Source organism: Eschrichtius robustus, chromosome X (assembly GCF_028021215.1).
Source record: "Eschrichtius robustus isolate mEscRob2 chromosome X, mEscRob2.pri, whole genome shotgun sequence".
NCBI lineage: Eukaryota > Metazoa > Chordata > Mammalia > Artiodactyla > Eschrichtiidae > Eschrichtius > Eschrichtius robustus.
Window position 1 is genome coordinate 43410987 of NC_090845.1, and position 19342 is coordinate 43430328.

The window sequence follows — 19342 nt, forward strand, 5'->3', positions numbered from 1 at the left end:
ATGGCAAGATGAAGAAAGAGCAGCAGTGAAGACAGTTTGCATGTCCAGAGTTTGGTGGAGTGAGAGTGTTTGGGTTTTCCCAGGGGCCAAGTGGATGCCACAGAAGGCATCCAGCTGGAAGAATCTTAAAGGGTCTTGACCCAAGTGGACAGTCTGTCAGGTGAGGACACTAGGGGTAGGGGTAACCCCTGTGGTAGAAACTGAGGCAGTAAGTAACTGAGCTGAGGAGTAAACACTGAGGAATTCAGTGCTCTTGGGCTCATGGACCATCAGAATGACCCTATATTCCCTCTGGTACTCTTCCATACTGCTGAACCTGTGCAAAGATCTTGCTGTTATTAATGTCTTGGTTTCACCCATTTGCATTATAGGGTTCCTGGGGATGCTTGTCACCTTGTTTTGTTCAAAATGTAGTCTGTAAAGTTTTTCTTCTGCTATCAGAATGGTTCTATTTTTAAGACAGTATTTAGAGAAATCAGATCTACACCATCATCATCACCTTGCCATGACCTGTTAACCTAATACTGACTTTTTGAAGAAACAGGGCTAGTTGACTTGTAGAATGTCCCATGTTCCACGTCATCTGATTGTTTCCTCATGATGTCATCTCAATTTTTCTTTTCTCTCCTGTATTTTCTACAGACTTGAAGTTAGGTATAGAAGTTTGATCAGTTTTAGGTTAAGCATTTTTTAACAATTTATTTATGTTATTTTTGGCTGCATTGGGTCTTTGTTGCTGTGCACAGGCTTTCTCTAGTTGCAGCCAGCAGGGGCTACTCTTCGTTGCGGTGTGCGGACTTCTCGTTGCGGTGGCTTCTCTTGTTGCAGAGCACAGGCTCTAGGTGCGCTGGCTTCAGTAGTTGTGGCATGTGGGCTCAGTAGTTGTGGCTCACGGGCTCTAGAGCGCAGCCTCAATAGTTGTGGCACATGCGCTTAGTGGCTCCGCAGCATGTGGAATCTTCCTGGACCAGGGCTCGAACCCATGTCCCTTGCATTGGCAGGCGGATTCTTAACCACTGCGCCACCAGGGAAGCCCAGGTTAAGCATTTTTAACACAAATACTTAATAACTGCTAAGAATACTTCATAGGTGCTACTGTGCAACCCCCTATTAAGGATGCAATTAGCAAATAATTTGTAGAGTAACATTTTGGTTCTACGTGAGCATCTTGTTCAAACAACCTTTTATCAAATGCATTTAACATCTGCTACGGACTGAATGTGTCCCCCCCAAATTCATATGTTGAAATCCTAACCCTCAATGTGATAGTGTTAGGAGGTGGGGCCTTTGGAAGTTGATTAGGTCATGAGGGTGGAGCCTCATGAATGGGATTACTGCCCTAGTAAGAAGAGACCAGAGGGCTAGCTTGCTCCTTTTCCACCATGTGAGGATACAACAAGAAGTTCAGCTAGCTACAACCCAGAAGTGGGCCCTCACCAAGAATCCAACCATACTGGCACCATAAGCTCCAATTTCCAGGCTCCAGAACTGTGAAAAATAAAGTTCTGTTGTTGATAAGCCACTCAGTTTATGGCATTTTGTCTCAACAGCTTAAGCTGACTAAGATAACATCTCTTGAGGTTCCTTACCTGAATCAATTATCTAATTCTTTCTATATTTATTGGGTGGCATTCTTCTGTAAGTAATTGCTGTAGTGAATACTGTGTTGCTCTGCTCAGATCTCTTTTTTGGGGCCAATACATTATCCCCCAGTTTCTGGGAAAATCAGCTACTGACCTCATAGCTATATCTCTCATTGGGAACTGCCCTCAGCTACAGGGAACTGCCTCACTCAAAGTTATGCCCTCACCTCCCAACCTCTGCTCAGGGAGCAGGCAGTATTAAATGAGTGTCTTATGCAGGAACACAAAGGTCCAGCCTTCCATTTGGGACAACTCTGAAGGGCCATCCCAGCTCCAGAGCTCCCTGTAAGCCTGTCTAAGGCCCCAGTTGCAACTGCATTGAGGGTAAATTCTCCCTCTGTCCAACCCTATCTTCCTCAACCTCTTACAGATGTTTCTCCCCAATAAACCTTCTGTATGCAACTTTCCATTTTTGTTAACCCAGAACTCATTCTAAGACAATGACTAAGAACTTTCTTCTCTTCTCCTTTCATCTTTTTTCCATTTGATTGTTTTTGGAGTATCACTATGAACTCATGGTTTTGTATTTATTTAACGTATTACAACAAATTGCAGCCATTTTCATCTTGGTGCTCAAATGATCAAATGTGGCCAGTGAAGGCCCTTCATGATGCCTCCTATGTCCTTTAGACATTAATCTTTAAGTGTGTCTTTTCTAGCACAAGAATATAACCTATGCTCATCACGTATTCTTCTAGGTCCAGACCCAGAATCAGATATTTCTCTAAAAATCTCTGGTTCCCTTTTAGTGGGAATGGTGGTTAAAGATCAAGATCTGGGCACTAGGGATAAAATGTTTTCTTTTAATTTCATTTTCGAAATGTCTTTTTGCTGGTATACAGAAATACAATTTATTTTTGCATAGACATTTCACTGTGGTCACATTAGAATTAGAACCAAGTTCTCCTGAATCTCAGTCTCTATTAGTTAGAAATATTTTCAGCTGCAAATAACGGGAAGCTGACTCACAATGGCCTGGGAAAACAAGATGTTTAGTTAGCTCCTCTAATAAGGAGTCTGATGATAGCCAGTCTGGGACTGATGCAATGGCTCAATAATCCTGTCAGGGACCCAGATTGGTACTATTTAACCACTTCTTAGTTTGTTCTCATGTTTCTTTCCTTGTTCTTACAAGATGACTGGGCTCCTACCAGATACTATCTATATTCTAGGCAAAAATAAGCAAAGATAAAGAGGTTAATGGTAAAAAAATTTTCTCCTTTCCAGGCTTTCTTTTTTTTAATTTGAGAAAGATGCCCTCTCCATATAATTCCACTTAATCATTATTGGACAGAACTGTCACGAGTCCAACTCGATATAAGGTAGGTGAGAAAACTGAGGGGTTTTATTTCTTAACTTCCAATAACTGTTAAAAGGAAGGAAAGTTAGAAGGAGTCAAGAATGGATGTTGAAAGTACCTCTTGTGGTATCTGCACTAAAGCCAACATTCTTCCCACTAGATAATTCTGTTAGGTAAAACTTTGACAAAGTGTGACAAAGCTTGATTCATGTAAAAAAGGATTCCTTTGAATAAAGAGACCTCAAAGCACTTATATTTAGTATGTGTATCTGAAGACAAGATATGCTATAAAAAATGTGATCCTTGTTCACTGGAGAAGAATTTTTATTTAGCTTTCTCAATATAACTGAGGTATAATATTAACATCATATAAGAAAAAATTCTAGCAAAAGATGAATTACTTGTTTTGGACCAACTATCCCAGGGAAAACAACTAGAAAACCTGGGGAAAATATAAAAACAACTGTTTGAAGACATCATAGAATCATAGGCATTAAGACTTTGTACAGCTAAGACCCAGAAGTAGAAGGAAGCCAAGAGTGGCTGGCTTTCCTCTCAAAGTGATCACCATTCTGCACATTCTACAAGTGAGAGCTGCGACTCAGAGATTTCAGCACTCTTATGTGGTCGTTGAAAGTTCAGGGCATGCCAATGCAGAGAGGTCTTTATAAACACTCCAAGATTTTAACTGGAATAAGTGTGAACTGAAATAGATCATTCCTAGGAATGAAGCTCGGACTTAAATTAGCTCAATACCTGACTGGATTAAGGTGGGAAGTCACAAATAAACTAATATGAGGAATGAAAAAGGGAATATCACCACAGATCTTACAGACACTAAAAAGGTCATTAGGGCTTCCCTGGTGGTGCAGTGGTTGAGACTCTGCCTGCCAATGCAGGGGACACGGGTTCGAGCCCTGGTCTGGGAGGATCCCACGTGCCGCGGAGCGGCTGGGCCCGTGAGCCACAACTACTGAGCCTGCGCGTCTGGAGCCTGTGCTCCGCAACAGGAGAGGCCGCGATAGTGAGGGGCCCGCGCACCGCGATGAGGAGTGGCCCCCGCTTGCTTCAACTGGAGAGGGCCCTCACACAGAGACGAGGACCCAACGCAGCCAAGGATAAAATAAATTAATAAAAAAAAAAAAAGGTCATTAGAAAAGATTATGAAAAGCTTTTACTAAAAATATGAAACTGAGATGCAATGAGCTAAATTCTAAGGAAATACTGTAACAAACTGACACGTGAGTAGAGAATCTAAATTTTCCTTTATCTATTTATAAACATTTAATCCATAATTTAAAACTTTTCCATACAGAAAACTCAAGGTTCACATGGCTTACTTAACAAATTTTATCAGGGAGCTAAGGAAGAACTAACACCAGTATTACACAAACTCTTCCAAAGAAAAGGAACTCTTTCAAAGAGAAGAATGAAAGGCACCTTTTCCATCTCGTTTTATGAGGTCAGCATTACTTTGATCCAAAAGCTGACAAGAACATTACAAGAAAGGAAAATTCAGTTCAATCTTTTTCATGACATTCTAAATGAAACATTAGTACATTAACTCCATAAATATATTAAAAGATAATAGGTCATTAGTAAACTGGGTTTATTCTGGGAATGCAATATTCATAAATCAATGAATGCAATGTTATAATGATAGAATAAAGAAGAAAAATCACATCTCAATAGATACAGAGAAGGCATTTAATAAATGTAACATCCATTCATATTAAAGCCTCTTTGCAAACCAGGGATAGAAGGAATCTTTCTTCAACTGGTAACTGATATCTACAGAAATTCTATAGCAAGGATTTTTTTCTTCCAAATATGACAGGTTATCTTCTTTCATACCAATTCTTTGGCTGATAGAAACTATGAAAACTAGACAAAACACCAAAAGATCACAGCTTTTTAAAGGCATCAGAGATAAAGCAAGGAAACCAGCATTAGAGAGGTCTAGATGATTAAGTAAAGGGAAACACACTGAGGTGAGCTGCTTCTTTTTCCCTTGAGGCATTTGTCAATTCCTAAGCTGTGTGGAGCCAAGGTGAAGAGCAGAAAATAGCGATTCATAGCTTTGAGAAGTCTCATGAAGTAGGGCACGAAAATTGGATTTACTGCTTGTTATTAAGGCAGCCAAGACTTGAAGGTCAAGATCCAGCAAAAAAAAAAGGAACCACAGAAAACTGAGCTCCAAATTGTGAGCATAGTTCAATTTCTAAACTACACAAGACAAGATGTCATGAAGTCAAGCAGAAAGCAGCAACTAAAAAGCTAAAAACTTAAGCAGAGCTTTTGGAAGTCTCACAGTAATAGAGACAAAAACTAGAAAACTAGAGATCAGGGTCTGCCAGGCTTTCAGGTAAAAATCCTGAATGGCTTTGTCCTAGGAGAGGCAAACCAGTTATAGATCAGCCCCCATGAAGATGAAATAGATTCTCAGATCATCTTAATCCTTTTTTAAAATTAATTAATTTATTTATTTATTTAATTTATTTTTGGCTGTGTTGGGTCCTCGTTGCTGTGCGCAGTCTTTCTCTAGTTGCGGTGAGAGGGGGCTACTCTTCATTGCGGTGTGTGGGCTCCTCATTGTGGTGGCTTCTCTTGTTGCTGGAGCACCGGCTCTAGGAGCGTGGGCTTCAGTAGTTGTGGCACACGGGCTCAGTAGTTGTGGCTCGCGGGCTCTAGAGAGCAGGCTCAGTAGTTGTGGCGCATGTGCTTAGTTGCTCCGCAGCATGTGGGATCTTCCCAGACCAGGGCTCGAACCCATGTCCCCTGCATTGGCAGGCAGATTCTTAACCACTGCGTCACCAGGGAAGCCCTCATCTTAATCCTTGATGGACCAAGGTTATCTGCTTCTACTATATCTGGCCTCCAGAAGAAAAGTAAATTATTTCTAGAGGATGAAACATCCTCCAGAGAAATTTTTTAAAACGCTTCATATACAATTTCTGGCATTCAACAACAAAAAAAAATCACAGGCATGCCATGAATCAGCTGAAGGAAACCAAGATAAAACAGGTGATATAAATAAACCCAATAGTGATCCAAATATTTGAGTTATCAGACACAAACTTTAAAAAAAAAACTATGATTACTATGTTCAAGAAATTAGGTGACAGGGACTTCCCTGGTGGTCCAGTGGTTAAGACTTCACCTTCCAAAGCAGGGGGTGCAGGTTTGATCCCTGGTCAGGGAGCTAAGATCCCACATGCCTCGCAGCCAAAACAACCAAAACATAAAACAGGAGCAATATTGTAACAAATACAATAAAGACTTTTAAAATGGTCCACATAAAAAAAAAAGAAATTAGGTGACAAAATTATTGACATTAGAAAGAATCACATGGGAATTCAAGAACTAAAAAACACAGCTTAAATTAAGCACTAAGTAGATGTTAGATATAGCATAATAGAAGCTTAGTGAACTGGAAATGAGTTAGCAGAGACTATGCAGGCTGAAGCATTATGAAAAAAAAGGAACGAAGAATAATGGAAAGAGTGTAAGAGACATGGAACATGGTGTAAAGGTCCAATATATGTTTAATTGGAAGGAATACCAGATTGAAAAGATACCAGAATTGACAAATGATATCAAGCCACTGATTCAAAAAGCTCTACTAATCTCAAGCAGAATGAATACAAAGGAAATCATAACTAGGCACATCATAGTCAAACTGCTGAAAACAAAAGAGAAAAAAGGAAAATCTAATTGCAGCCAGAGAAAAAAAGGCACATTACATTCAAAGGAGAAACAGTAAGAACGGCAACTGACTTTTCAACAAATACAATGAAATGATATCTTTAAAGTGCTGAAATAAAATAACTGCTAACCTAGAATTCTACTCTCAAGGAAAATATCCTTTTAAACGAAGACGAAATAAAGTTGATTTCAGAAAAACCAAAACTGATATAATTAATTGCCAGCAGACCTACACTAAAATAAACACTAAAGGGATTTCTTAAAGTTAGGAACTAATGATGCTTAAAAAATAAAAAGTGAAAGCGTTATGAAGAATAAAGAGTAAATATGTGGATAAAACTATATGAACACTGACTGTATTAAGCAATTATAATAATGCATAGAGAGACTTAAAATATATGTAGAATTAAAATTCAGGTCAACAATAGTATAAATGATAAGAGGGGATTGAGCTAAAATATTTTCAATCATTGAATTGTGGAAGAAGCAGTAAAAGTATTAATCTATAGAAGACATAAATTGAGGGTGTATGTCATAATCTCTAGGGTAACCACTAAAAGAATAATTAAAGACTGCAAAACTAACAAGGCGATAGAAGGGAAATGGAATGATGAAAGTTAATTGAGGGGCTTCCCTGGTGGTGCAGTGGTTGGGACTCCGTGCTTCCAGTGTAGCGGGCGTGGGTTCGATCCCTGGTCGGGGAACTAAGATTCCGAATGCCATGTGGCACAGCCAAAAATTTAAAAAAAAAAAAAGTTAATTGATTCATCTAGACAAATTACCCAATCTCTCAGATTCCTTCAGCCCTTCATGGTACCAATCTTGGGGGAAGCCTTACTATTTCCATGAAGTGTCACATTTTTACATGCACCTGACTTTCTCCAAAAGTCCTCTATCTGGTACATTGAAGGATGATAAAATCTGAATGATGATAAAATCTGCATCAGCTGCCACAGTGGTGTCCGGATTTGAGGGGCCCTCTCTTGTCCCTTTCTCTTCATCTTTAAAGCTCAAAAGTAGAGTAGACGAGAGATCTAACAATGGGCAGCCTTGTCTCTCAGCCTCAATTTTTCATAGTGACACAGCCAAATTATCTGCCCATTCAGGTGTGCATCTGTGGCCCCTAGACATTTTAACTACTCAGTGACTAGCCACCAAGAAGCAAATGAACTGCCCATTCAGCAGTGTTTCTGGGACCTATAGACATTGTGGCCATACAATCATAAGGCCATAAGTTCACATGGCCTGCCAGTTCAGGGGCATTTGTGGCCCACAGAAAATGAGGCCATTCAATCATGAGCACTACTGGTGATTTGTCCTCAACCCCAGAGAGGATGCTTCCCACCCCTCAAGTGAAACAGTTCAACTTTTCTGCCATGTTCACTCCACATTAGGTACCACTGTCAGGCAAAGGGCTCAATCACCAGCAAGCATCATTGAGGCGGGCTGGGTCACAGACACATGGGTCAGCAAAAAGCACAAGTCTCACATTCTCTCGTTATCCTGTAGAGAGACATGCTTGGGTTGGGTGCAGCTGGACCAGGACCACCCCCTTGACAATCTTCCTTTTCACAGCATGAGCATGAAAGTGCCATTGTAAGCATTTGCATTTATAAGAACCACCAGGGTGATGTGCCATTTGAGCTCAGGTGCCAGATGTTCAGGGGAATGCTGAAAATGACAGCTGCCCAGCAACCCTGTGGGAAGTTGAGATCATGAGCAGCCCCTCACTCTATCTGGAGGAGGAGGAGCCACTGGTCCCGCCTAGCCCACTGTCAGGCCACCCAGAGGAAGCCTCTTATTATTCCATGTATAATCTTTTTTGTCTCCCAACATGTTCTTTGGAAAGAGTTCTACAGTGAAATACATTTGGAAAATGCTGTGTTTTACAGACCTTTTGGGAGATCTATATAGTATCCTATCTACATAGTATCCTAGTGGTTGTAGAAGTCCCTCCATTAAAAAAAACACATCTAAACAATGTTTCCCAAGTTTTTATGATCACAGAACCTTTTACTCACATCATGATTGTTAATAAGCCAGAGAACCAGTGTTTCATGGAAGACATTTTGTGAAATGCTGACCTAGGGCAGGCATAGCAAATAGGTTTCAACATAATTACCAACTCTGATTGGTAGAGGTAGTCTAGAACATACTGTTGAGAAGAATTCTAAGAGCCTGTCTGACCTTGACCAGAAAGAGTACCATTATTTTTTTTTGAATTTTATTTTATTTTATTTTTTTATACAGCAGGTTCTTATTAGTTATCTATTTTATACATATTAGTGTATATATGTCAATCCCAATCTCCCAATTCACATTATTGACAAACAATAGCTGCCGTGTATGTAGAATATAATGGCAGCATAAGGGCAATGGACTTGCCAGTCTTGATCTAGGTTCTCTAGCTTCATTCTTTCTGGCAAAAGATTCCTCTAGGTCAGAATCGGTGACTTAAGAATTCCTCCAACAGGAACCCAACTTGGAAATGTGAGTCTTCATTCATTATAATTTGCTCATGTTCACTGAGTCTTTACTGAGTGGACTGGTCCCTCAGGAAGGGGAGAAAGTTCTTTCCATTGAAAGGAATGCTCTCAGAGGTGCCATATAAAATGAATCCTGGAATCCATCTCCAAGCTCAGTACCCAGGAGGATGCTCTTTACCCGAATGCCCCCATGACTACAGCCTTGTCCTCTGAGGTCAGGGGCATTTGGGAAGAATCTAGGAATTTCTCCCAACTCTCTGAAGCCTCCTTGGCCCTAACACCTATGAATGTTTTGGGCTCATCCACTGTGAAGCTGCTCAGGGCTTTGGAGCCCAGTACTTTGCACTTGACGATCTGCTGTCTGAGATGTGGGTCTCTGTATATGTACCTGCACATCTATAAGAACATACATGTACAAGTGTGTACAAAGATAGTGGGGAGCACAAATTAGGGCTCACTTGATATCCATAGGGTCCAGGGCCAGGAGAAGAAGACAACTCCATGACACAAATCACTGTTGCTTGCCTCAGCAGCTGATGCTTCAGTTTGCAGAGTGACACTGGAGACATCGGCAGGGATCAACTTCAGTCTGGAAGGAGGAAAAGGGAGACAAATCTTTCAATTTTAATGGGATTTTCAAAGATGTGCCAGGTATTGTCTGTTGGCACTCTGCGACATTCCCATTCCCATTCCCTCTCCTGTACTGCTGGGGCTGGAAGCATTGAGATTACATTTCTCAGACTTGCTTGCCAATGTGACCTCTCTGCATGAAATTTGGAAGGGAGAAGGGAGTTAGAAACCATACTTTTCCTCTAGCAGGAAGAGTAGGCAAGTAGCTTTCAGCAGATGTGAGTTTTGTTTTGTTTTAATTTTATTTAAGTATAGTTGATTTACAATGTTGTGTTAATTTCTGCTGTAAGCTGATGTGAGTTTTGCAGCACCTGCTAGACTCCTTGCTATGCTAATCACCCAACCACCCTGGGGCCATGGGACACCTGTGCTGTCAGCAACGGTTTTCTGCAGTTTTTTGACCTCTGGGTCTCAGAAAAAACTTCCTGACTTTCTGTACCACGGTGATCCTGAAAGCGAGTGGTGGCTCCTGACCTGTGCTCCTCCATTCTCTTTCTCACTTCCAGGAATGATGACAACCAGAGTGCCCTGGAAGCCATGTTGAAGAGGGCAGAGATGCCAACAGCCTCGATCTATATGGAGGAACACCACCGGCCCATATGGACTACCCATGGTTGATTCTTATGTGAGCAAGAAAGGGATTGTGTCTGAGCCATTAGATTTTCCGTCTAATTATTCCAGTAGTTTGGCTTACCCAGACTAATACAAGAGTTGTAGTGTGTATCTAGTTACTGGTAGTCCCTGGGGTTTGTAGACAGGCAACTGTGCTTACAAATAGTGTCTGACCATCAGAGAGACCCCTGTGGGTCCGTTTTCCCCAGAGTGGTGCCTGCATGGGTATGCAGACCTATGAGGAGAGCTATTGGGGTTGGCCCAAAAGTTCGTTTGGGTTTTTCTGTAACATGGAAAAACCCGAACAAACTTTTTGGCCAAGGCAATATTTTGACCTTTTGACCTGGGCTCAGTACAGCTGGGTCCTCTTGGGCAGCTGAGACCTGTGTTCAGTACAACATGGAAGACAAGGAGGCCTGGAATGGAGATCACCCTGGTGGTTCTTATAAAGTCTTAAATAATCCATCATTGAACAATGCCCATTCCTTTACTATTCTCTTCCCCCAGAAGCTCCTGTGCAACAGAGGGAGGGAAGGAGGAGAGAGGCACATTGGCTGGGAAGTCAAGTGGAATAGGTCCCAGTCTCAGCCTGTTAACAACTCCCTGAAGCGTCCTCTCCCTCCATGGGCCTCAGAGTCTTCAACCCCAGAAGGGAATTAGTGAGGGGTCCCAGTGAGATCAGAGAGCACCTCAATCCTACTCCTCATCCCTGACTCACTATCTGTGTCTCCATGTGTGTGTGTGTGTGTGTGTGTGTGTGTGTGTGCGTGTGTGTTCCAAGCAGAAGTCATAGCTGCTAAACCAGAGGGTCCGTAAAACCTTATTTGGACTCAAAGTGTGTTCTGAGGACCAGCATATTAGCACCACCTGGGAGCTTGTTAGAAATTCAGACTATCAGGGCCCCCCACAGAACTACTGAATCAGAATCTGCAATTTAACAAGATCCCGAGGGGAACCCTATGTAAATTCAAGTCTAAGATGTACTGCTCCAGAGGACCGGGGAAAAGACAAACCACCTTGAAAAAAGAATGGGATCTGGAGTCAGGAGACCTAAATTCTAGTTTGAGTTCTGCCACTTACTTGCTCCACACAATTCACCAAGACATGTAACCATCCAGATCCTTTTCTTAAATGAGGATGTGCTCATGACTACTGAATGGTATAGAGGTCAACGGTATGCATTCTGGAGCCAAACCGCCTAATCTTAACTCTTTACTTCATTTACTAGCTGTGAAGCTTTGGATAACTCACTTGACATCTGAATGCTTCAGTCTCCCGATCTAGAAGGTATGGTATAATAATAGTGAGGGATTCTACTAATAATTTTAAATTAGAAATGAATATAAATAACATAGCACAGTGCCTGGCATAGTCTAAGTCCACAGTACATATTATTATACTCTGGCTTATTACAACATCCTTCAATAACAGAAAGAGACCTTGAAAGTAGAATCATCATCAGCTAGCTGAAGTCTTCCTCCTTTGGGGTTTATTGTGGTACACAAACTTCTCAACTAACTGACACAGTCATCCAAAGACTGAAGCTCTAACCTCTGTGCCACCTGACAGTCATGGGATTGGCTTCATGCCACCATTTTGGAGCCATCAACCAGTTCCCCGGGGTGGATTCCCATTTTGTCTATTCCAGCCCCATTCACTCTGCACACTCTCCTGCCTGTGGGAAATCTGCAGAGGCAGCGGCACAGACAGCAATGCAGTGCAGCAGGAGATGAACACTTGCAACTGGCCTTCCCTTTCCTACAGGAACTCACGCAGTTCAAAGAGCAGAACGTCATCAAGGCACTGCTTGATGGACCTGTCACCTCAGTCACTGCAGGGAAGACTTCCAGGAAGAGGCGGGTACCAGGGACCCTCAGCAGAACCCTGCACCGCAGCAAGAAAGCAAGCTCCCTCAGCTGCCGCCCACTGCAAGCACTCAGGACCTCTGCTCCTCGGAGGTGGGAAAATCACAGCAGTGCCCTCCGGCTGCTGCTCCTCAGGTCTGCAACCTCCTCACAAACACCAAGCAAGTGTACTGCTGGGGGCAGAGTCAGACTGTGCTCATGAGGTCCACCCACTGGGATGGTTGAAACAAACCAACCTCAGAACCTACAGCAACAGTATGTTCGGGTTCCGCAAGACCACCCTCAGGCTTGAAGATTCCCTAGAAGGACTCGGGACTCAGAAAAGCTGAGTTAGTTCTTTTCAGAGTCTGTGAGTCCCGCTGAGCTGTAATATACAGAATTATTATTTTTTTTAAAGAAATTTATTTATTCATATATTTGGCTGCACCAGGTCTTAGTTGCGGCATGCGGGCTCTTTAGTTGCGGCATGCGGGCTCTAGTTCCCTGACCAGGGATCGAACCCGGGCCCCCTGCGTTGGGAGCATGGAGTCTTAACCACTGGACCACCAGGGAAGTCCCATACACATAGTTAGGATTTATGACAGTGAAAGTAAAATCAGCAAAGGCAAAAGGTGCAGGGGTGAAGTCCAATGGAAACCAGTGGTGAGATCCAGTTGTCCTCTCCCAAAGGAGTCACATGGACGATGCTTAATTCTCCCAGAAATGATGTGTGACAACACATGCAAAGTGTTGCCAGTCAGGGAAGCTCACCCATGCCTAGGGGTCCAGAGATTTGACTGGAGGTCAGTCATGCAGGCATGCAGCGTCCACGTGACTCACTTTAGCTACTCGGTCTACAGCCCCCAGATGTCAAACTAATACAGCACAGCCGAGGGCCTCAGACATACAAAACAGACCCTCACCATACGTCACACCACTAGCATGAACCACCTGGTCAGGTGGAACAGAGGTGCCTGGATTACAGAAATACCCTACTAGGCACAACACGCCAGGGTCTTTGTGGTGCTCCCCCAGGAGTGGGACAAGGACCAGTCTTCCCGAGACAGGCTTTTCCTTGGAACGTAAGGGCTTGAGTAACCTGGGCCTGCTGGGGTTACACTTTACAATGAATTTTAACTTAATTAGAGGCCTCACTGCCATTTAAAAAAATGTTTTCAGGGAATTCCTGGCGGTCCAGTGGTTAGGGCTCTGTGCTCTCACCGCCAAGGGCCCGGGTTCACTCCTGGGCCCTGGGCAAAAAAAAAAAAGAAGTTTTCAGTGGTGACCCTGGGCAAGGCTGGTGGCGAAGGGGAGGGAAGCACACGGTGCAGGAAGGAGAGCATTGGCACCAGCACGCCCCCTAGTGTTGGGGAGAGGACAGCAGAAACTGCCACGGTAACCAAGCAGGACCCTATAGGCCTTCCCGGGACAGACCCCTCCCATGTCCTCCATCTGCTTCTCATCTGTAGAAACACTTTAGCCTCCTTGGTCTTCCCCAAGTTTCAAAGAATAATTTAATCAGAGAAGTGAGAAAATGCAGAAACAAAGGAAAACAGTCAAGCAAGACAAAATAATAGTTTAGCCATTAAACAAAGTCAAGGACCTTTAGTTCCTCCCCAAGGGCTATAGATAATATTCGGAGCCATATCCTGTGAGCTGTTTTGCAGATACTGAAACCCCCATCAGGTGGAAGACGTTAACTGCATGCTGAATACACGCACGGAGACCCCAGACTGGTTGGAAGCAGAAGGCTGATGAGGTTGACTCCCCAATTACCTCACCACCAACCAATCAGAAGAATGTCCATGAGCTGATCACACATCCCCCAACCTCCTGCCTCACTCTGTCTTTAAAAACCCTTCCCTGAAAGCCATTGGGGAGTTCAGGCCTTTTGAGCACTAGTTGCCTGGACTCCTTGCTTGGCGCCCTGCAGTACACGCTGTACCTTCCTTCACCACGACCTGGTGTCAGTACATTGGCTTTATGGGGTGTGGGTGAGTGGAACCAAGTTTGGTTTGGTAATACCACCACTTACCAGGTGCCTGCCTTAGGGCACATTCTGGGCTGGGGGCGCTAGAGATGTTCCTTTAAACAATCCTGATAGCCCGGTGGGATGTGTGGTCTTTAGCTATGACGTAGAAGAGGCCCAGAGGGCCGGTAAGTGGTGGAGCCAAGCCTTCTCTTCTATGGATCGGTAGATCCCAACAGCTGGGCGCAGTGCGGGCTGGAAGAACACCTTGGCATGTTTCTTGGTTCCTGGATGCCCAAGTCACACTAGGAGATGCTGGCACGGCATGAGCAACAACTGCACGCCCTTCGCCAGCCCCTTCTCCTTCTGTGAAAGCACTCATCCCTGCAGAGTCAGGATATGGGGAGCGTCTGACCAGGGCCAATGACCAGGTCTTTCTGCAGCTGGGGGTTTCTCTACTGTCCTCAGAACACTGTCATACTAACTCTATGAACTTTCTCCTGCCTCCTGACAGTGGTGTTAGAAAAACTTATCAGGTCACCTCTCTTCTGGAAATGAATAGGTTAGGATCCCTAAACCTGGCCAACATTTGAGAAGGTACAAAGAATCACAGTGGGGGGCAAGTCCCCAGTCACGTGCCTGACAGAAAACAGACCCTTCTCCCGGGACTTCTACACAAGACTGGGACAGAGGCACTTCCCAGGAGACCTCCAGGTTGTAGATTTGGGCAATGATTCATCCAACCAACCTGGGAATATCACACATGCCACCACCTCCTCAGAGGGGAAAGGGAAAGGCAGGGAGAAAGCAATATGTTCAGACGGAAGAGTAAATAAATGTATGTTGGATTCCATGACTGCTTTTGTCACTTGCTTCTCTCAACAGTGCCTGGCACCTGTTGGCTGTAGCACAGAAGGAATTGGGTGTACTGAGCCCAGACCCTGCCTTGCCCAGCCCAAGGAGTTCTGCTTGGTGAACAGGCAGGTACCACAAGCACACGGCACACACTTGGCCTCTTTCCCCAGACCCCGACAGGGAACAGAAAACTTTCCTCAAGGGCACTACAGGACTTTTAGCAGCCCTTGTTGCCACTGGCTGGCATCGTCAGACAGACAGCTCTCCCCCAACTTTATGCTGTGCTGTGCTTTCAAACCGGCAAAGCCCAGATTCTCCAAGGATCCCCAAGGTCCCAGAAACCGGAGTTCCTCGATTTATTTCAGGAGAGTCAGGCATCATGGTTTCCTCCTCATTTGTGCATGCTGCCTGCCCTGCAGCCCACCTCCCAGCCCCTCCTCCATGCTGCTTCCCCGACTGAGCCTGAACCCTGCTCTCTGACCCCTGGCCTGAGACCAGAGCCCGGCTCCGACGGCTCCACCCCGCGCCCAAGATGGCCGCGCCCACGTGCCGCCACAGAGGCAGCAGGCACGACTACCGGTTTCTTATTCTGAGGCTCTAAAGAAAGAGGAGAGCGTGGCTTTGGAAGATGGAGGGGCGGGAACTCCCCCGGGAGCACAGCAACAAGGAGGCCCGGCCGCGCGGGAGAACGGACTGGGAGAGCGGGCCTCGGCCTCGGAGGCGGCGGACGCGGATCGCCACGACAGTCCGCGCGGAGCCCGCTCGCCTCCCGCCGCCCGAGACGCCTCCCCAGCCTCTCGTACGACTCGTCGCGGAAAATGCTCGCCCGCTCTCGTCGCTCCATCTAACCTCAGAGGGAGCCACGTCAGAATCCTTTGTCCCCGAAAGGCGCCGTGTTGTTGCCCATTGGCTGTGTTGCCCCCCGCCCCCAAAGCCCGCTCCTGCGCGTGCACAGCGTCCGGGCTCCCGGGGCGACGGCGAGCGGAAGTGCTCTGCTGACCCCGAGGGCGGTGCGAGTTGACGCTTGCGGTTGTTATCTGCCCTGAGACCTGGGGTTCCAGGAGGTGGAGTAAGGGGAGGCGGAGCTGGGGATGGGCTGGATGGGGAGGTCGGAGGGGCCTTGGGCAATGAGGTCGCGCCCCTGGGGGGGTTGAGTGACAGGGCCGTGGTGGTGCGGGGAGGGGGCGGGGCTACGGGGGGTCAGCGAGTGATTTGATCCATTGCTTGATTCATTCAGCGACCGTTTACTCAGTGCCTAGTAAATGCGGGGCACCCCTGTGTTTCACAGTAGTCTGTTCAGAATAGCCCTGTGAGTAGGTACTACGATGCTCTTTGTTTTACAGAGAGAAAGCAAGAACAGAAAGGCTGGGAAACCTAACCAAAGTCACACAGTGAAGTGGAGGGATCCTTTTTCTGTTTTCGTTTTTTCGGCATAACGCTTATGCCTTTCCAACAAACACACCCTAAATTTATCCCTTTGCTGGCTCACTGTCTCTCCCCTGCTAAGAGTATGGCTCCGCAAGATGGGGGAGCTCTGAAGTTTTGTTCACGTAGAACAGTAGAACCCGTAGAACAGTAGAACAGGCACACAGTAGGCCCTGACCTCTTGTTAAACGAATAAAAGCGGCAGAGCAGGCGGTCAGCTTCGTTCCAGAGCCCAGAGCTTATCGGGCGGTAATTGAGCTCTTACTGAATGTCAATTCTTAAAACTAGAGTGAGGCACTGTGCCTTCTGGTGGCAAGGAAAACTTTGGGGTTTTCCTCAACTTGGCTCCATCATGGAGGTTGCTAATTGCATCGCCTGTGTGGTCATTGCCTTTCCGGGGTCAGGGTTCATAGCTGAGCCCACGGCTCAGCAGCTTCAGACACCAGCTGATCTGCCATGGGCTTCCTTAGTTAGACTACAGAAGACCCAGTCTGAGGCCTCAGAAGGAGGTGCGCTCCCCGGGTCAGAGGCAGAGACATGGTCCTGAAGTGATGGTCCCAGCAAAGGTACCTTTGCCTTTGAATCCTCGGGTCCTGCCTCCTTAGAAATAAAATAGCTCCTCTGAGGGGAGTTGGAAGAGGAGCGCCAGCCCAGACCCCAGGGGCAGAGGGGGAAGGCTCACAGGACAGACCCAGATGCTCTGGTTAGAGGGAAGGGGCTCACAGGATAGCAGGTCCTAGAAGAACTGGACCTGCAGTGCCCTCTGTGCCTTCCTTCAGCTGAGAGAGAGCAAGGCTGACTCGGTGACTCAACTTCTAGCCACCATCAAGAGCTGTTGGTTAGTTGAACCCCTGTTGATGGTGGTCAATTGAACCCCTATTGGAGGAGAGGGATGAAGGTTACAGACGGATGGCGGGACGCTGCCCTGCTGTAGTGCCTGCAAAGGCAGGATCAGGCTGGAAAGATTGACTACCTGCCTCACGGGACTTTCTCCACTCCTGACACATTTGTGCACACATCATTATAGTCCCCTCTTGTGCCATGGGCTATTTTGTTTGTTTGTTTGTTTGTTGTTTGTTTTTGGCCGCCCCGCGCGGCATGCGGGATCTTAGTTCCCCAACCAGGGATCGAACCCGCGCCCCCTGCGGTGGAAGCACATGAGACTTAACCATTGGACCGCCAGGGAAGTCCCCTGGGCTATTTTTGGATTTGAGTCAGTCCCGTAGTATAAACAACCCACTTACCTGTAGCGGAAATGTTGAATCTCCTCTACCCTGACTGGATGACCAAAGAGGTGTCTTTGGTTTCTGTGCGTCTGTGACATTTCGGCGCGGTCTCTAGGTAGGCCATCACCTAGCTCTGCTGCCTCTCATTTTGATGCTAGTAACTGGGTCTGGGAAGTGGCTCATCAAGCTCCATCTTGCTGAGCCCTGTTGTGCTGATCCTAAGGCAGGGATTGCTACAGTAGCAATGGTTAACAAAAGCTCCTTGCTGAAACTGTGTTTTGAACACCGCCAAATAAGGAAGAGCATGGCGATCAAATGGACATAATGGGAAATAAGGAAGTATTGGGGCGGGAACAGGGTGGCGGTGGCCCACTGAAGGGCGGAAGGAGCCTGGCGCAAGGTCAGTGGTTTCCAGCTCCATGTGGAACTGACCAATACCTGGCCCTTAACCTCCCTCTACCCCCCTCCATTCCTCCCTCCTCGCCCCTCCCTTCTGCCCTGTGCTCAGCTCTGGCTTGTCTCCTTCCTCCAGACCACAGCAAGCTGTCCCTGTCCTCCAGACTTTGCTCAGGGTCTATCACCTCCAGGGCTCAGTGTGATAATAGGTGATTTGTAATCATTTCTCCTTTTTATCTTACTAGTAAATGATATTGTGAAAAATGAACAAATGCAAGTACATAAAAGAGGGAAGGTGGAATCACCACTGGAAGGTAAGCAGTGTCAACATTTTCATAAATGCTCTTCTGGACTGCTCTTCCTCAATAAATACATACTGCTTAACAAAGGAGATCACGCTGCACTTGCTTTCTGGTAACCTACTTTTAAATATGTTAAGAGATGAGAACAGGATTGCATTGCATTTTTAAAGCCCATGTGGTCTTTCCCACGTTGTGTGTCTAATTTTTGATCTGAGTCCCCTTTGCTGGAGGTTTAGCTGCTTCCAAATTGTTGAATGGTGGAAACACCTACAGTTAACATCCTTGTAGCCTGTGCTTATTTATGATTGCCTTTTTATGATACATTTCCAGGCATAGAATTCCTGAGAGAAAGGAGATGTCAGGTTGTTAATGGCTTCCGAGGAGATGTCTTTAAACACAAGTCATAAATCTGTCCAGGAAGAGAAAATAAATTCACGTGGAAAACCCGCAGGATGTTAGCCGTGTCCCAGGGGAACAGGCTGGAGCTACCAGGCCACGTGTCCAGATCATCCCCGCTGTGGGGCAAGAGTGATTGTTATTAAGCTGGTGATGGTGGTCTCATGGCTGTAGGCACTGATCTCGACCCTCCTAATTCTGCCTTCGTAGATCTCCATCCTTTGTCAGGGCAGAGCCAGATGGCCGTGTCCCAGGTGAGTTCCTAATTTACCCCCTACTTTGTTTCCAGTGAATTTGAGGCAGCAATTAGGAAATTATATTGCAGCCTTGAAAAATCTGTCAGTCCCCCTCGGCTCTGGCTGTTTTCTGTTCAACCTGTCATCCACCTCAGGTTCTCCAATCCTTCCCCTCCCCAGCAAAAAAAAAAAAAAAAAAAAAAAAGGGGGGGTGTAGAATGAAAGACACCTCTCAACTACTTCCCTTTGGGAACTGCACTTCATCTTTTCCTCTTTTCCTTCTCAGAGAAGATTGTTTACATACATAGACTTACCTT

The 19342-nt window shown here is 45.6% G+C and overlaps 1 protein-coding gene and 1 long non-coding RNA gene across 5 annotated transcripts in view; one reads left to right on the plus strand and one right to left on the minus strand.

Annotated features, from left to right (window-relative positions):
* Positions 1-16039, minus strand: part of LOC137756569 (uncharacterized) — a 128472-nt gene extending 112433 nt beyond the window's left edge. For both annotated transcript variants that reach the window (XR_011072236.1, XR_011072235.1), the window contains exons 1-2: positions 15894-16039; positions 9593-9723 (exon numbers count right to left, since the gene is read on the minus strand). This is a non-coding gene — a long non-coding RNA (uncharacterized lncRNA). The remainder of the gene's footprint in view (positions 1-9592; positions 9724-15893) is intronic.
* KRBOX4 (KRAB box domain containing 4) overlaps positions 15967-19342 on the plus strand; it is a 35612-nt gene continuing 32236 nt past the window's right edge. The window contains exons 1-3 of one of the 3 annotated variants that reach the window (XR_011072233.1): positions 15967-16113; positions 18337-18405; positions 18724-19043. Coding sequence is in view for 1 of the 3 variants with exons in the window: in XM_068532915.1 (XP_068389016.1) it covers positions 18954-19043 (90 nt within the window). In the remaining 2 variants the exon portion in view is untranslated. Of the gene's footprint in view, positions 16114-16256; positions 17811-18336; positions 18406-18723; positions 19044-19342 lie in introns of those variants that run through there. The other 2 variants (XM_068532915.1, XR_011072234.1) reach the window with 2 other exon arrangements.